Raw genomic sequence first — 15,750 nt, 5'->3', positions numbered from 1 at the left:
GTTCTGAAATAGCCAGAGGGGAGGGGATTAATCAGAGCCTAAAGTGGAGCCAGTCAGTAGAAAGTGCGTTAAAAAATGGATCCCAGTGATGTCATTGGCCCATGATACCCTTGAAGTTCTCATTTATACAAACTAATAAATTTCCTCTTTTCCGAAGCTATTGGGTGTTGAGTGTTCTTTCTTATTGGTAAAAGAAAGAAATACAAGTGATAGAACTTCCATGATCTCTTTCTACTCCATGTGAAGAAATGATAAAAGATATAAATGAAACAACTTTTAACACCTAAAAATTAGGGATAAAACCCATGGTTATGTTTAGTGGGTATGTGATGGGAGTCCTGCACAGTAGAACCTCGACCACAGCTGAGATAAATAAAAGCAAGGCCAAGAAGTGAGCCTTTGACAATGGTGGTGATTTTAAGACAGAGACCCAGGGACAGCTGTTACTGAGCCAGGAGCTACCCAGCTCCTGCTGGGATGCATTTAAACTTTAAAGAGCTCTAGCTTCCATGCTGCCCTAACACCAGCACAGACAAGAGGCTCTTTAAAATTTCATTACACCCTGCTGGTAACAGGCCTTTTCTATTTCAGCTAGAAGAAGCTTCTTAAAGTAGCCATATTGAAGTAGGGGACAGAGTGGAAGGAAAATGGAAACGAAATCAAGAAAGGGAGTGACGATCATCTTTCAGGAGGTTAAGTGGATGATGACGATGGTTATTATTTTGGATGCCATGCTTATTTAGCATGGTTATGGAGTAGAGTTAGGGCTGATCACGGATATCACGTATATTGAAGAGTAATAATAGTACTTATAAAGTCAGATGATGTGATGATGTCAAAGGAGGTTTGGGTACTAAGTATATAATTAGAGGTTATTAACAATTCCAAACACTAATACTGAAAGAATAATTATCAAAAATTGGGAGATATAGAGTGCTTAGGTTTGATTTAGAGCAACCCTTCTCCTTATAGAACCTATGATTTTATGAACATAAGAAATATCAGGATAGGAAAGATTCCAAGAAAAATTAATTCAGGATTTTTCACTACTGTACCCAAGTACTGGTAGCAATAGGAATGCAATTTCCATGCAATCCTTACTTTCCATGGTCTCTCGCCAGCCCATCATAAATTCTACAGGAAGGTGCTTTTTCTCCATACAATCCTTGGATACTAAATGAGGGAGAAGAAAAACTATATACTCTGTTTATTTTATATAATGTGACTTATGTGTGTAGGAAAGATAATCATGCATGACTGTACCAAAAGTAGAGCCTGCAAATCTGAATCTATTTTTCTAAAAAGAAAAATAACTAACTGTAACCCATTTCTAAATCTCTTCATGAGTAATAGAGCAGACAGTGTTGAAAGCAGAGATCTGGGTGCTAGAAGAGAATGTCCTCACAACCACAGACTGCAGAGGGTACTAGAGGCCAACTGGCAATCCAGGAGAGGCAGAAGAAAAGAGGTAACAAATGTTCTTATGTTTGAAAGGCAAAGATGAAGAAGAAAAGAAGAGATTTAATGAGTTGAATCAGCACATCTGCTCTGAAGAAATCTTGCATTTTTAACAACACCCCTTTGTTGGTGCCATTTATCAGGGTGAGCATACCAGAGCTTCTGCAATGAACCTGGAATATATTTACACATGGTACTGGTTATCTAGATAAAAGCTGGATGCCAGGAGAAGCCGGTTTTCAGTTAGGACCATATAAGTCACAGAAAATGTTCCTATGTGGCTCTCATTTCAGAGTCTTGTGTCATCTTCTACCTGAACCTGCCTTTTACCTGACCCCTTTTGCTATTAAACTATTCCAGCCTCTGCTGTTTACTCGGAATAAATATGACATTAAAATGGAAAATTGGACTTTGTCCAATTCAGCTTTAGCCAGCTGAAACAGCATCAATGGGAGAAAATGATGCTGCAATTTTCTTGTCTGGTAAAATGAGGCTAGAAATCCATGCAGAAAATGTGGCAATATTCATTAAAATGAAGAATATGCTACAATGAATAGTAATAGTTTGCTTTTAAAAGCACTCGTTAAAATACCATTAGATGTTCAATAATGACTAAGACGATGTAACAGAGATGTATGAGTAGGAATATTGAGTTTGATTGTTTCCTTTGAACTCCAAAGTGATCTCTTTCTCCAGTTCCATTTTCTAGTGTGTCAACTGGAAAGGACAATTAAACTGTAACAAAGCTACCAGTCTATTTTGAAAAGCTGATTGAATTCCACCTTCAATTGCATATATATATACACACATATACATATATATACACACACACACATATATATATATATATATGGCAGTGCAGGTTTAGCATAAGTTTAATTAACATCTCTGAAAATGGAGGGAAAAAACAATTGAACTGTATGTGTAGATCCTGAATTTTCCAGGCCTTATAGCTGTACACTTGAAAGGAGAAGACTGATCATACTTAACTGATAAGATATTATAAAATTTACCTTCATATATAAATTTGTGATAAAACAAATGAATAAATAGGTATTCATTACTCAGGAGAATTCAAATAACCAGCTAAACCCGGGGGCAATCTTTTAAAAATATAGTCATGTAAATGTACTTATGACCCCATAAAAGGTGGTATCTCAAAGTGAGTAAGTGGGTCAGCTCTAGAATCAGATGAAAATGCATGGAAGCCTGCTTTCCCACAGGAAACTGTGAGACTTGGGGCAAAATACTTACCTTCTTTCAGCTTCTTTATCTGAAAAATGTGAATGATGATGAAAATAACACTGTCTAGCCTTGGCTGGTGTGGCTCAGTGGATTGAGTGCCAGCCTGTGAAACCAAAGGGTCGCCAGTTTGATTCCCAGTCGGGGCACATGCCTCGGTTGCAGGCCAGGTTGCCAGTTAGGGGCGTGTGAGAAGCAACCACACATTGCTGCTTCTGCCCCTCTCTCCCTCCCTTTCCCTCTCTAAAAATAAGTGAATAAAATCTTTAAAAATTTTTATTTTCTTAAAAAAAGAAAATAACAGTGTCTAAGTATTGTGAGATAATTTATGTAAAAATTGAGAACAATGGCAGGCCCACAGTAAACACTCAGTAAATGTTAGACATTTTGAACCAAAACCCCTATAGGAAAGTAGGGGTAGCTAGAAATGGTTGGTAAGAGAAACATAGAGGGAATTAGGCAGTCCTGGTGTGATTCTTAAGTCTTTGGTGCTCATGAAAAGAAAAAATTCGAGTAATAAAATTAATCTGTATAAAAACATAAAGGACAAGGTGCTAATTATTGCTACATATGTGGTGGCCAAACGGCTGCAACCACAAGCTCCAGAAGGCTCCTTGTTACCCCTGCTGTGGAGCAGCCGGAAGGAAAGGGGAAAGTCCAATGGCCTTAGAATAGTCTGCACCTAGTACCTGGAAACAACAATGTGCTTTATTATAGCCAAATAACTTTTCACTACTATTGTTAGTTTAACAAAAAGTGATGCATACTCTTTTTATTTTCATTTACTCTTTCAAGGAAAAATATTACTTACTTTATATCCCAGACATGATTACCTCTGTGGAAAATCACCAAGTTATTCTTAGGGTCCAGAGCCACCCCAGAAACCTGGCCTGGTAGCAAGTATACTCCAGGCCAATCCAGTGCCTCTTCTACATGGAAATCTACAAGATAAATCCATTCATTTAGTGTAAGCAAGAAAGCTAGTATTACCTCACGAACATTCACATACTCAGGCAGTATATCACTAGATGCAAATAAAAGAAAATCAAGCCATGCTCTAAATATGATATACCACATGCACATGCCAAGTAGCTCTTCAGTTGTGAAATAACATAAGTGACTATGAACTTGTGTGGGAATTACATGTTCTCTTTTCCTGTTCATAAGATGCCTATAAAACCAGCTTACCTTTAGGTCATTAAGAACAAATGTGAGACTACCTTTTTCTTAAAAAGATTACTATTTTAAATTAGTATCTTTGGAAAATATGGCAACATGGATGGCATCATTCAATATAAAGCTTTTAAATGTTATAAATAAATAGCAGGCATGGACAATAAATACTCTCTCTCTTTCTCTCTCTCAGTTAACTACTATGTAAATTCTGGATGTTCACTATACGTTAGATCCTACAATAAACCATCACTGATTATCCCTTGTACAAGGAACTATTTCAGATACCAGTTTCAGTTGTCCTAACTTCGGTGTTCCTATAGAAATAGGGGTGGGGAGACATTCTCTTTCACTGTTTATATTTCACTGCTTCCGAATATAAATGAAAAATCACAGGAACTCTGTGATTGAATGACCTCCAAGGTCATTGTTATTTCTTATCAGAATACATCTATAGAGAATACCTGGGTCCATTTGTGTTAATCCCTTTTATAAACATGTTCACAAATAAAGAGTTGTAATGTGTGGAGTAGCTACACTAAGGGTGTAGAGTTATGAACATTTTATGAAATCTGTTGTATCAGTGTCAATATTCCTTCCCCTCTCAAATGCTTCAACAGAGATGCAGAGAAGTAGAAAAGAAGCAATTTGAGCCTCATTTATCCTCCCCACCCTCTGGAGGATGCAGCAGCTCACAGTAAAATCTCAAAGGTAAGCTTTAAAGATGAGGAAGAAAGGGAAATTTCTGAAAACTTGAAAGGACACCAGTGTGAGAATAAATGTTTTAAAATAATTCTCTCAACTATATAAAAATAGTACTTTTTCACTCACAATATTTTTACCTTTGCACATTCATCTTTTTTCTTTCATAAAAATTAACAAAACATAGCACAATCAATAGGATGCTCGATTAGTTCTGACTATAAGCTTTGCTGAAGCATCTTTAACAAATATTCTCCAAGTGTATTAATTAGGTGAGGCATTATGCTAGATTTTGGAAATACAAAGAAATAAGACTTCGTTTTTGGCTTTTAGGAACTAGAAAATGAGAAAAAAACAGAAAACAAATACTTGTGGCACAACATAGGGCAGGAATGTAGGAAAGGTCCTTCCTGAGGCGTGGTCGGGAGAGGGTAGGGTTAAGGCTTGACCTGGGAGGCTTCTCAAAGGAAGAAACATTTGTGTTTACACTCGCAGGTACAGGGAGGGTTCACTGAGTAGTGGGCAGAGAATATTTAGATCAGAAAGATCAAAACAGAGGATGTTTATAATTGAAGAATCTGCTTCAAGATCTTTAAATAATAGGGAAAGGATACTTGTACATATCAGGTGGGGACAGGGAAATAGGAGGCAGGGTTAAGAGACCCAGAGGTATGCAACATGAAAGAATATGGGTTTAAAAATGAGTGAATGGCGTTCTGAGCTGTGGTGTCTTGCTCTATACAATGATTAATTTTGAGGCACACTGCAAAAATCTTACTAGTAGCAGTAAAGCACAGAGTTTGGGGATAATTTACTTTTGAAATATATTAGAGCACATGAGAATGTCATTCTCACTCATACATGCTTTCATACACCTTCTTGTTTTGGAGAGAAGTGGGGCAGAGTTAGAGCTGGCATTTCTAAGTTTGCAGACAATTCTGGGCACAGCAGTAGATGTGAAAGGGGCTGCTCAGATGAATAGCATTCATCATCTATCACACTTGTCATAATAGGAAAAAAGTTGCCTGCTACAGGCCACTGGAAACCACTGAAGGTTTCTAAGCATGGTGTGACATAATTAAAACTGTGTTTATGAAAGTGAACTATGGAAATAGGGCAGAAGAATGATAATTAGAGATGTCTAGATGGATCAACAGATGGATATATCATTCCCCCAAGAAAATGTTTTAAGATATTTTAAAGTTGCTTGAATTTCAGGGTTTACTTCATTCATTCTCATCTCAGTTACAGCTTGTCTCTTTGGGGTCATCATTCTATACTCATTTACCAGCTCCTGAAGATTCTGGATGGGTTCCAAGAGAACCTTGAACATCATGACAATATAAATAGCCAATTGCTTTCATGAGATTCTCAAAGCCCAGTGGCATGACAACTAGATGGAATTTCTTGAGGGCAGGGATCATGTCTTATTCACTGTTTTTTTTTATTTTTTTTTTATTTATTTTTTATTATTCACTGTTTTGTCACCATGGCTTGCACAGGGCCTGGCCCACAGCAATGGCTTAATAAATACTCTATCCTGAACTCACACTCTAGACTTTCTTGTTTATGTTGTCAACTAGCATTTAAAGAGCCTTATAACCTTATGATTAAGTGGCATTACCCCTTTCTCCCTAGCACTACACTAATGACACTGAAAAGACTCAGTAGAAATGCTAATTGGCTAATTATTCTTTATTAAATACAATAAACAAATACTATGGTTCCTAGAACCTTTCTATTCAGTGTTTCATCAACAGGTGCTGGAAGCTCAGTGCTCATGCAGGTGCAGAGATAGTAATTCTGATAGAGAATATGCAATGTCCAAATTAGTACATTGTTCTGATATCAAATGTGATTTAAACAAAATATTGGAAGTACTGTGTAAAGAACTTTAACATTCAATGATCCCAATTATCATTGACTTTAGACTGATAAGTGCTTTGAAGTCTACAAAAATCATTGACCAATAGGATGCTAACAAACTATTTTGGCACACATAAGAATCCTTTCTGGTTGGAAATTTTCAAGGAGAAATGTGTAACTATGTACACATTTGTTAAAACATAAACTTTTGGTGAATTTTTGAAACAGTAAATATGGTACATGAGGAAGTGTATAAGAGGGCTAACACTGAGCAAATCAGCTCTTTTAGTGCTGAGTCAGTGCAAAGAAGAACTGCATCAATACAAAGAAGAACATTCTTGCATGGAGACATTAAATTATTTTTAATTTCATTAAAATATAATTGCACATTTATTAAGATTACCTAGCCAAGACTACAAAACCTGTAGGATCTAGGTCTTTGTGTTAATGAGAAATTCTACAATGGTTAAAGGAGAACTGAATTCATGTTCTCTTCTGCGAACATTAGCTCAGTTAATCAATGTTTTTACTTCTAGTGTCACTGTCATTTTTATTATCAGGTAGTTAAAAGCTGTTTGTTTGCTTCAAGACTAAATGATCAAGAATCAAGGCACTCATTTAGGACTAGTGGTGTATAGATGGAATTGATTCTGATGTTTTACCAGTCCCTGCCCATCCTTATATGGGAATCACAGGCTAGAACATACTGGCTCATCCCAGGTCATTTTCTCATTTCATAGAAAAGGAACTATTGGTTTGGGACAGACTTTAAGCATCAATATTAAGGATGGTTATTTTCTAATAATTATCTATTAATAATAAAATTTCTCCAATGAAGGAAAATCTCAAATCCTTATTAAAGAAATTGTATGATAAAATATCTTTGGGCATCTAACTTAAACTTAATATTATCAATCGCAGAGAAATCAAAATTCTGAGTTCAGACTCTTAGCTTTTCTTTATTTAAGAAGTGATTCAGTACATGATTAATTACTTCTATAGACTTATAGTTTTAATTTGAAAATTAAATACAAATTTCTTACATATGACCTTGGGACACTATTCCCAAATGTCAGCTGCTCTAAATTCAGATGTCAAAGAATAGTAATATTTCAGAAGAACTCAAATTTATTATAAATAAAGGTAAATGTGCAACCTCATATTCTACCATATATTGAGAAAAAAAGTTACTACTTTCAGAAAAAGGCTAAATATTACTATTAAGATTGTATTAACAAATCACTAAAAGGATTAATGAATTATACCTTTCCAAGACAGAAATTAATGTTAATGATCAATGCTTTCATATGAAATTATTAATAAGCACTTACAAGGGTATTCATTTATCTGTTACATAAGAACCAACAGAATTAGATAAAGTAGAGGAAAAATATTTTTTAAACCCAGAAGAATGACTCAGCCTGAACAGAATGAGGATCTTCATATTTAATCTTAAGAAAAAGACCCTGATGAAATCACTGGGAGACCTCAACAGCAAGAACAAAAGGTAGCTGTGGCTTTTTCTACACTTGCAAATTCTCATCTCGTGAGGAAAAGATGCCTTATTTTGGTCAGAGGTTGTTATTCATCAGAGGTGCTAGCAATAACTATAATTAACTAAAATTATAGGAGAAATATTTATACCCACATGAGAAAGAAAACAAGAACTAATTATAATGTTTCATTTAAAAGGACTGAAGTGAGGAAGAGAGTAAAGATACAACTAGGGGCTTAAAAGCATTAGCAGAATTTATTTTCTTTTTAAATGAGAAAATGAGATCATATTTTTGCAAATGAGATCACCTTGGTCAATTTGTTTGGATAGTGATTGAGAAAGCATGACCCAACATAACTGTAACATACAATTACAGTTATTACGATTGTAGATGAGATAATGAGATGATTAGAAAAGATACACAACCATCTTCCTATCTATGTACTATCTGTCTGTCTGTCTGTCTACCATCCATCTATCATCCATCTATTTTTATTTTATTGTGAGAGGCAGAATAACAAAGTGATTAAAAACCAAGACTTGGAGCAAGTCTTGCTTGACTTTGACTTGCTTGTCTTTGAATCTTGGTTCCTTGAGTTGTAACCTTTCTATGCCTCAGTCTCTTCCTCTCTAGATGGGTTATAAATAGGGTTCTTGTTACAAGGATGAAATGAGTTAATGCATCTAAAACACTTAGCCTGGCTCATAGTAAGGGCTATGCACGTGCTTGTTTTTATTACTCTCCTACCCTCCAGAGGTTATAAATCAGCCAATTGAATGTCTTATTTTACCCTGGAAATTCTGTAAGACTTGAACCTAGAGGTAAGCAGATAGCTGAAATATGTTAAAAGGATGGACTCTGAGTTAACTAAAAGTTGTTCATAGAAACAAAATTAAACCTAAATGTATCATAGAATACTTTAAGACTCTGTGAGTCTCTTACCCTTTGGAAAGCATCACAGAAACACAAATGTAGTTTTAGATGTCTAGTGGTATGCCATATATGCTGAATCAGGGTTCCATATGCTGGCAAATAGTAGTTCAATCCAATTTGCCAGGAGAATAGCTACTGTAGTTTTTAATGTATTGTTCAATGAGTCTAGTTTCCAGAAGGCAACTAGAATAAAGACATCTAACATTTCTTTCCTATTCTATTAATGCTGTCTCAGTATAGATATCAAACTAATGGTGGAAACCAAAACTATGTTAGGTATAAAATGGAATGCATTTGCTTCTCAATTTACCAAGTTGAATATTTTCACACTGCACATCATACATCACAGGCAAATATCAAGGCAGATCAATATAAGTAATCAGAGATTTGAAGAGCCATAAACTTCCATTATGATAGAACCCTGCCAAGTCATTTTCATAATTTATCAAATTAAAGTGCCAAATTTTGCAGCTTTCCTACACATAGCAAGAAAATTCTCTCATAGATGCTGCTTAAGTGAAAGTAATTACTATTTAGTCCCACTACTTTGGTGTTTAAATTTTGGAAATTTTCATCCAAGATGACATTAATGGTAGCAATAATAATCATAATTATTGTTAAAGTATTAGAAGATTTATTAAATGTTTTCTATGTGCCAGAAACTGTTCAAAGCACTTTGCATGCATTATTTGCCTAGGGACCATATAATAAATCGCATAGCTGGGATTCAAAGCCAGGCACTCAGGCTCGAGTCTGATGTGTTCTGCCTCATGCTACCTCCATGGGGTGGTTCTCAATTTTTTTTTTTAGACAAATGGAGAACTACTGGGCCGGGGGAGGGCAAGCTGTACTGTGTGCTCATGAGCATGTGTGGCAGGGGAGGTGCCGGCTACTACTTCCCACTTAGAAACCCCTGTCTAGTCTAGCTGAACCTGTTCAGGAAATTCCTCTGTTTTTAATACTGTTTTCACAATTGTTAGGAGGAGGGTTTTCAGAATAGACTCTGAACCTCACGAACAGTCATGAAGACAAGACCTCAAAAAGGGGACTGTCTTTGTGGTTGGCTGCATTCATAGAAACACATTGAAAACATAGGACTTAGCTATCTTGTTCCTAGGAATGCCAGAACCTTCTCAGCTCTGCAAAGCTGGAAGAAGTCACTCTATGGTGCTCTTCATGAATCTTGGTGCCCATTAATGCTCAACCAACAATGAGGTGGAAAACTCAACTTTCAATGCAGTTGCCAGAGTATGGAACCAAGTGAAACTGTGGATCTGAAGGTCCATAAAATGCTGCTGCCTTTGAAACATCCAGGTAGTCCTGGGCCTACCATACACAGCCAAATCCAATAATTTCACCTTTAAACCCTCAAATCAGCTTAATGGGATCCATCACGATACTGCAGTTCCAAAATCTAGGCAGATCAATGAAAATGCTACTGCATTGGGCTGCACTAGTGCCATGAACTGGGGACACCAGAACAGCATCCTGAGTGGAAGTCTCAGCTTCTGAGCAGTGAGGATCCTGAGCCCTAGGTAGATGCATCTAAATTAGGGAAGTGAGTCAGCCCTGCTTTGAGTGAGCACAACTGTACTGAAGTGTAAAGAACTAGAAGGTGCACATTAGAAGTCATAAAGTCCAAGTTTGAAATTCGGACTCTGTGACCTCATTCAAATACGTTCACTTCTCTGGGCTTCCATTCCTTCATGTGAAAATCGGTATCAAAGATACATGTAATGAATGTGAGCCATAATATCAAGTAACACAGTAGCCTTTACATCTTTGTCTTAGTAATGCTCTCAAATGAAAATCTACTTTCTTCTTTGCAGCTAAAAGAATTCCTTATAGAAAAGTGGGCACTCAGGGAGACAGTTAATTCTGGACCACTAGGGTCTCATTCTCAGCTTTGCCTGGAGTAACAAAAGAATATGAGAAAAACAATGGAAAGTCATCCATTACTTATTCTCATTGCTCATACCCTGGGGAATATGCATGAATCAGACTACTAATATATTTTATTAGGGCAGTAATGCTAATTACTTTCTACTTTCTTTTTTTGCAAATGAAAACTTCCTGAGGACAGGCCTTTTTCTGGCTTACACAAGGAATGGAACATCTTGAATTAAAATTAGCATCATATTGTGTTATGGTAAACAGAGAGAGACTTGAAAAGAAAAAGACTTTAGAAAAATAGGTTATCTAAATATGAGTTTTTCTATTTTGCATTTAATTTTGGAGAAGTTTTTAAATCAGAGTAGTGAAATAACACTAAAATAAATCATTTCACAAAAGAAACACATGCACATTTCCTTTCTAGATTTAGGATTTTGCTGTACATTACTATTCTATAAAACTCATTATTTTATTTACTTCACTGATGTTCACCCACATATTTAAAATGAAAGGAAACTTCCTGAACCAGATCATAGAGAAACATTTTTCTCCTGGGACCTACCATTTGTCCACCTTGGAAAGTATGAAGAAATTTGGAAAGTAAATGTATTTTGGGTATTTAAGCACTTCTTCCTTAGATAAACTAAGTAGCTTCAGGAATATAATGTCTTAAGCCAAACTATGGCTTTTACACTGACACTTACTATGCCTGCAAATGACCATGATATTATTTCAAATCCAAGAGTAACAAACAAACACAAGTCATGGAATAAAGCATGCTGAGACTCTAACATTTAACACTTGAAAAGAATTATATTTTCACCAAAGAGGTCCTTTTGCCTTTTTTTCCATGTTGTTTGCATTATAATTTACTGTCCTTAATATACAGGTTCAGACAGACACCTCAGTCTGTTTATAAAACGGAAAGGGTCATAATACACTGCTGATTTCTAGGCCTCATCCTTAAGGGATGTAATTCATTGTTCTTTGGAAGGATTCTGGAGTCTGGGTTTTTCATAAGCCCTATAGATTCTGATGCAAGGGGGTCTTGAGAAACACAGTTTGATTAGATAAATTTAGAAAGAGTTAGAGGAGGGCTAATGCTGGTTAAATGTGAAGAGATAAAAATCTGGGTTCTAGTTAACATATCACAGAGACCATTATGCCAATCCCAATGAACAATACTCGAAACTTCCATGTGAGCAAAAGACACTGCATGCTAATTTTTTCAATTATAAGTAAAAATCAGCTGGGTGTTGAATAATTTATAGCTCCCTGCAAAGCTGTATTGAAAACATTAAGCTGGCAGCCTATGCCATTCCGGCCCATGCACGGACCACTGCCATGCACAACTATCAGTTACTTTTTTGGAGATTGTCTCCACATGCTGTGTTATCTGACTTTCCACATTAGCAAGTAATATGAAACACAATCAATATCACAGAGGCCACAACACAATTAAAGACAAAGATGAGGCATCCATAGCTTGCTGGTACAGAAACCTGAAGGGAATAACGTATTGTCCTCTAATTATGGAAGCCAATAATGGTTAGAAATAAAGATAAATCTGATAGTTACTCACTTGCTGGAGGTCCCTTCAGAAATAACTACTCAAATTTCCAATTAAGATAGTAATTAATGATGGAACTTAAGAAATCAAAGTCATAAAAATAGTTACAATGTACAAGTCATTTGGATGAAAAAAAGTATAAGATTCCTTTGAGAGAGAGGCAAATACCTTAAGAAGGTAGCGTACAAGTATTTCACACACTTGGAGTTTACTTATCACATTTTGAATTTTCAGTTTCTTTCCACGGAGCGAAATGGATAATGTTGATATAATAGGAATTTGTTGCTCTGAATTTCACGTGCTACCATCCGCAACATGATCCAAGTGTTTTGGGTCTTGGTGAGTTTGGATCACCAATTGAATGGAAACTGAATTTATGTTGTATTGGACCAAAACACAAAGAAATACTCCTCAAACCAATGTCCTATCTCAAACAACCCAAATCTGAATAATACTTTTTCTAATGGTCTTTTTTATTGATGAGTTTTTTCACCCATTAATTTTTATTCCCTTCAGATTTTGCTAATGTGGATTGCAGCATTTCATATTTTATTCTTCAAAAAGCCCCAAACGCACCTCCTGTGTGTTCTGATTCCCAGGTGCCTTCACCAGGTAGGGGTTGCTGTAATGAGAACACTCTGCTCTCTGCTGGCCTCAAAGTAGATTCTAGTCTGTGAAATTTGTGAATTCTGTCTCTGACAAGAATAGCATTTCCCCTCTCCTCATGTTCTGCACTCTCTCTTGCATCAGATCGACCAAGGTCCTTCTTTTGGACTACATTTGCAATCTCAGCTACCAGGTCTGACTCTGAGTCTGCCTTTTCTGTAGGATTATATTTGTGCACATGAACAACATCTTCCCTTTCTCCTAGCAGCTTGGAAAGCAGTGAATAGAAATCACCTGTGGAAAAAAGAGAAGAGATAAAGGGTGGAGGGTTGATAAAATTGCAAAATTTATAAATTTTTTGCCTTAAAAATAAGTGAAAGAGAAGGTTGCTCTCACACTTTCAAACTTGAAGGGGGGAAATAGTTGATTTTCCAGAAAATGAAAAAATAATATGCTTCACATTTCATTTCATATACCACCTATTTCTTTCTGTTTTCCCAGGAGCCAACCACACTGGATAACCTCTATTAGCAGTTTAGTAGAAAACAAATAATGCATATACGATTGTACGGCACTTTTTAATGAATGGTTTTCACAGTACAGCTGCATTCATTTGGAAGATGGAATTAACAGATTTCTAAAATAGAATATTATCAACAGCTACATCAGAAAAAGAGTAATCTTTACAAACAAACCTTTTGAGACTACCATTAAAAAGCCTATTAAAATATGATCCACAGAAATTAAAAGTAGTATTTTTGAGTAGGTGCTATAAAACATGAAATCTAACAGGTATGAATCAACCTGACAATTGGAGAGCCAGTTACTGTTATTATGTTAGCAGTGCTACTGTAAATAGCTCCACTTGTTCATTTTAAAGAAGAAATGAACAAATTCCAGAAAAATAATTTTGTTAGGAATAGTTTTTAAATCAGCTTCAAACAAAGGAGATTTTAACAAAATAGTATAGTTGCAATGATTTATCACTGAAATGTATTCCATGTCTTCCTATACTAAGGAGGGAACTTGGATAGGATAATCTAATTCCATGAAAATAAATTATTTATAACATATTATGACAGATAAAATATGACCACAGTAAGTTCATGAAGCATTTTAATCCACATCATTTGCACTTATGGCTTCAAATCCATTTCCATCGCCTGTGGGAATGGGAAACAGGTATGTCCTCAATAGAAATGCAAATCTGCTTTCCTAAGCCAAATCCAAAGGTAATCCACAAACTCCTCCTTTTTCTTGCCCTATTCTAAGTCCTGCTAAATAAAATTATTATAACTATGGAGTTCTAGTGCTTGTTTTAATTACATTAACAATACCATTGGATAACATTTGTAAAGTCTTTCTTATGATCACTAAGCAATGAAAATGATAGCTGATTTAGCCATGATACATTTAATCAAAGAAGATGTTATTTAAAAATTGGTGCAAGGAGACAGGAAATCTCTCCAAAATGATGCTAAGAGACCCTGTCATGTTTACAAATATTCTTGGGTTAACGAATCAGAGTAGGTTTTTGATTCTTGCCCATGAAAGCAGCTTATCCCAGGTGAAATCTTTAATCAGAAAATAATTGCCAAGTAATAGGGCCGATCTTGGTAAAATGAACAAAGCAAATTACGACTCAACCAAATGTTAGGCCACAGTGGCACTCTTCCTCATGAAAGAGAGATTAATCCATTACAACTAAACTCTCCTGCCCCATACAGTCAGTATAAATAGTTGAACATGCTGTTGTAAACATTTTATGTGGAAAATGAAACACAAGCTTATTCCAGGGACAGAGAAACAACATAATATTAAAATGTGAATCAATGTCGTTAAGCTAACATTGAGAGAGGAACACAGGCTCAGAACTATGCATACAACTACTCAGGTCTGTCAGTAAAAATCTAAAATCTGAGGTAAAATACCAAATACAGAACACTCAGTTCCTCTGAAACTATCATTGGGTCAGGAAAACAAACATTTAACAAAGTGATAGGGTTGGCCACAGACAGGTTGCTCTGGCCTTGTGAGAACATCTCTATTAATAGCTTGTGACACAGACTAGAGAGCTAGCTCTTACATTCTTACCCACAAACCAGAAGGGGTTTTATTTAATTATTTTTCCTCTTCTGTGTACAAAATGCATGGAATCATGAAATTTAACAATTTTTCTTAGTCATATTAAGATCCTGATTTAGGAAATATAACTAACCTTGAGTGTAATGGATGGAGTAGAATATGAATAGAAGTTTTATGGTCTCTATCCCAACCTCATCTCTCAATATTCCTTTTTTTAATTTCCAGGCATAAAGGACATTCAGTTCCTTGAATGCCAAATCTAAGATGTTGTTTCTTCTTCCTGGGACATTCTCTCTCTAGTAATCAACTGTCTCCTCAACCTTCAGACATTACTTTGGCATCACATATCCAAGAAACCTTTCTGACTCTCACGTTAAGGGTCTCCGGTCCATGTACCTGCAGCACCCTGGTTTTCCCTGTGTTTTTACCGCCCAATGTCTGGTCTTTATTTCACAACACTAATGTCTGAAACCAATCCGGATACTTACTACCTATTTGGTGCCTTTAAGCAAGTTATTGAATTTTAAAAAGATGGCGAGTACCTTTAATAATTGTTTTGTGGATTTAAAGAAGATTGTTAATGCAATATATCCAGTCCAATGTATAAAGTAGGTGCTACTAAACTGTAGCTATTATAATTCTCAATGAAAGATAGAAACTGTAGTTGAAACATGCATCTGCTTCAAACTGTTGTTCACCTGAAATTTCAAAAATCACTTCTTATTC

At 35.8% G+C, this 15,750-nt stretch overlaps 1 protein-coding gene across 16 annotated transcripts in view; it reads right to left on the bottom strand.

Moving 5' to 3' along the window:
- PAM (peptidylglycine alpha-amidating monooxygenase) overlaps positions 1-15,750 on the bottom strand; it is a 277,534-nt gene that overhangs the window by 32,016 nt on the left and 229,768 nt on the right. For 10 of the 16 annotated variants that reach the window (XM_036020590.1, XM_036020592.1, XM_036020593.1 and 7 more), the window contains 2 exons: positions 12,910-13,233; positions 3,512-3,641 (listed from right to left, as the gene is read on the bottom strand). In XM_036020590.1, the coding sequence (XP_035876483.1) occupies positions 3,512-3,641; positions 12,910-13,233 (454 nt within the window). The remainder of the gene's footprint in view (positions 1-3,511; positions 3,642-12,909; positions 13,234-15,750) is intronic. The other 6 variants (XM_036020596.1, XM_036020599.1, XM_036020595.1 and 3 more) reach the window with 1 other exon arrangement.

Source organism: Phyllostomus discolor, chromosome 3 (assembly GCF_004126475.2).
Source record: "Phyllostomus discolor isolate MPI-MPIP mPhyDis1 chromosome 3, mPhyDis1.pri.v3, whole genome shotgun sequence".
NCBI classification, from domain to species: Eukaryota; Metazoa; Chordata; class Mammalia; order Chiroptera; family Phyllostomidae; genus Phyllostomus; species Phyllostomus discolor.
The sequence above is the reverse complement of the archived record's forward strand: the minus strand, read 5'-3'. Positions and strand labels throughout refer to the sequence as shown.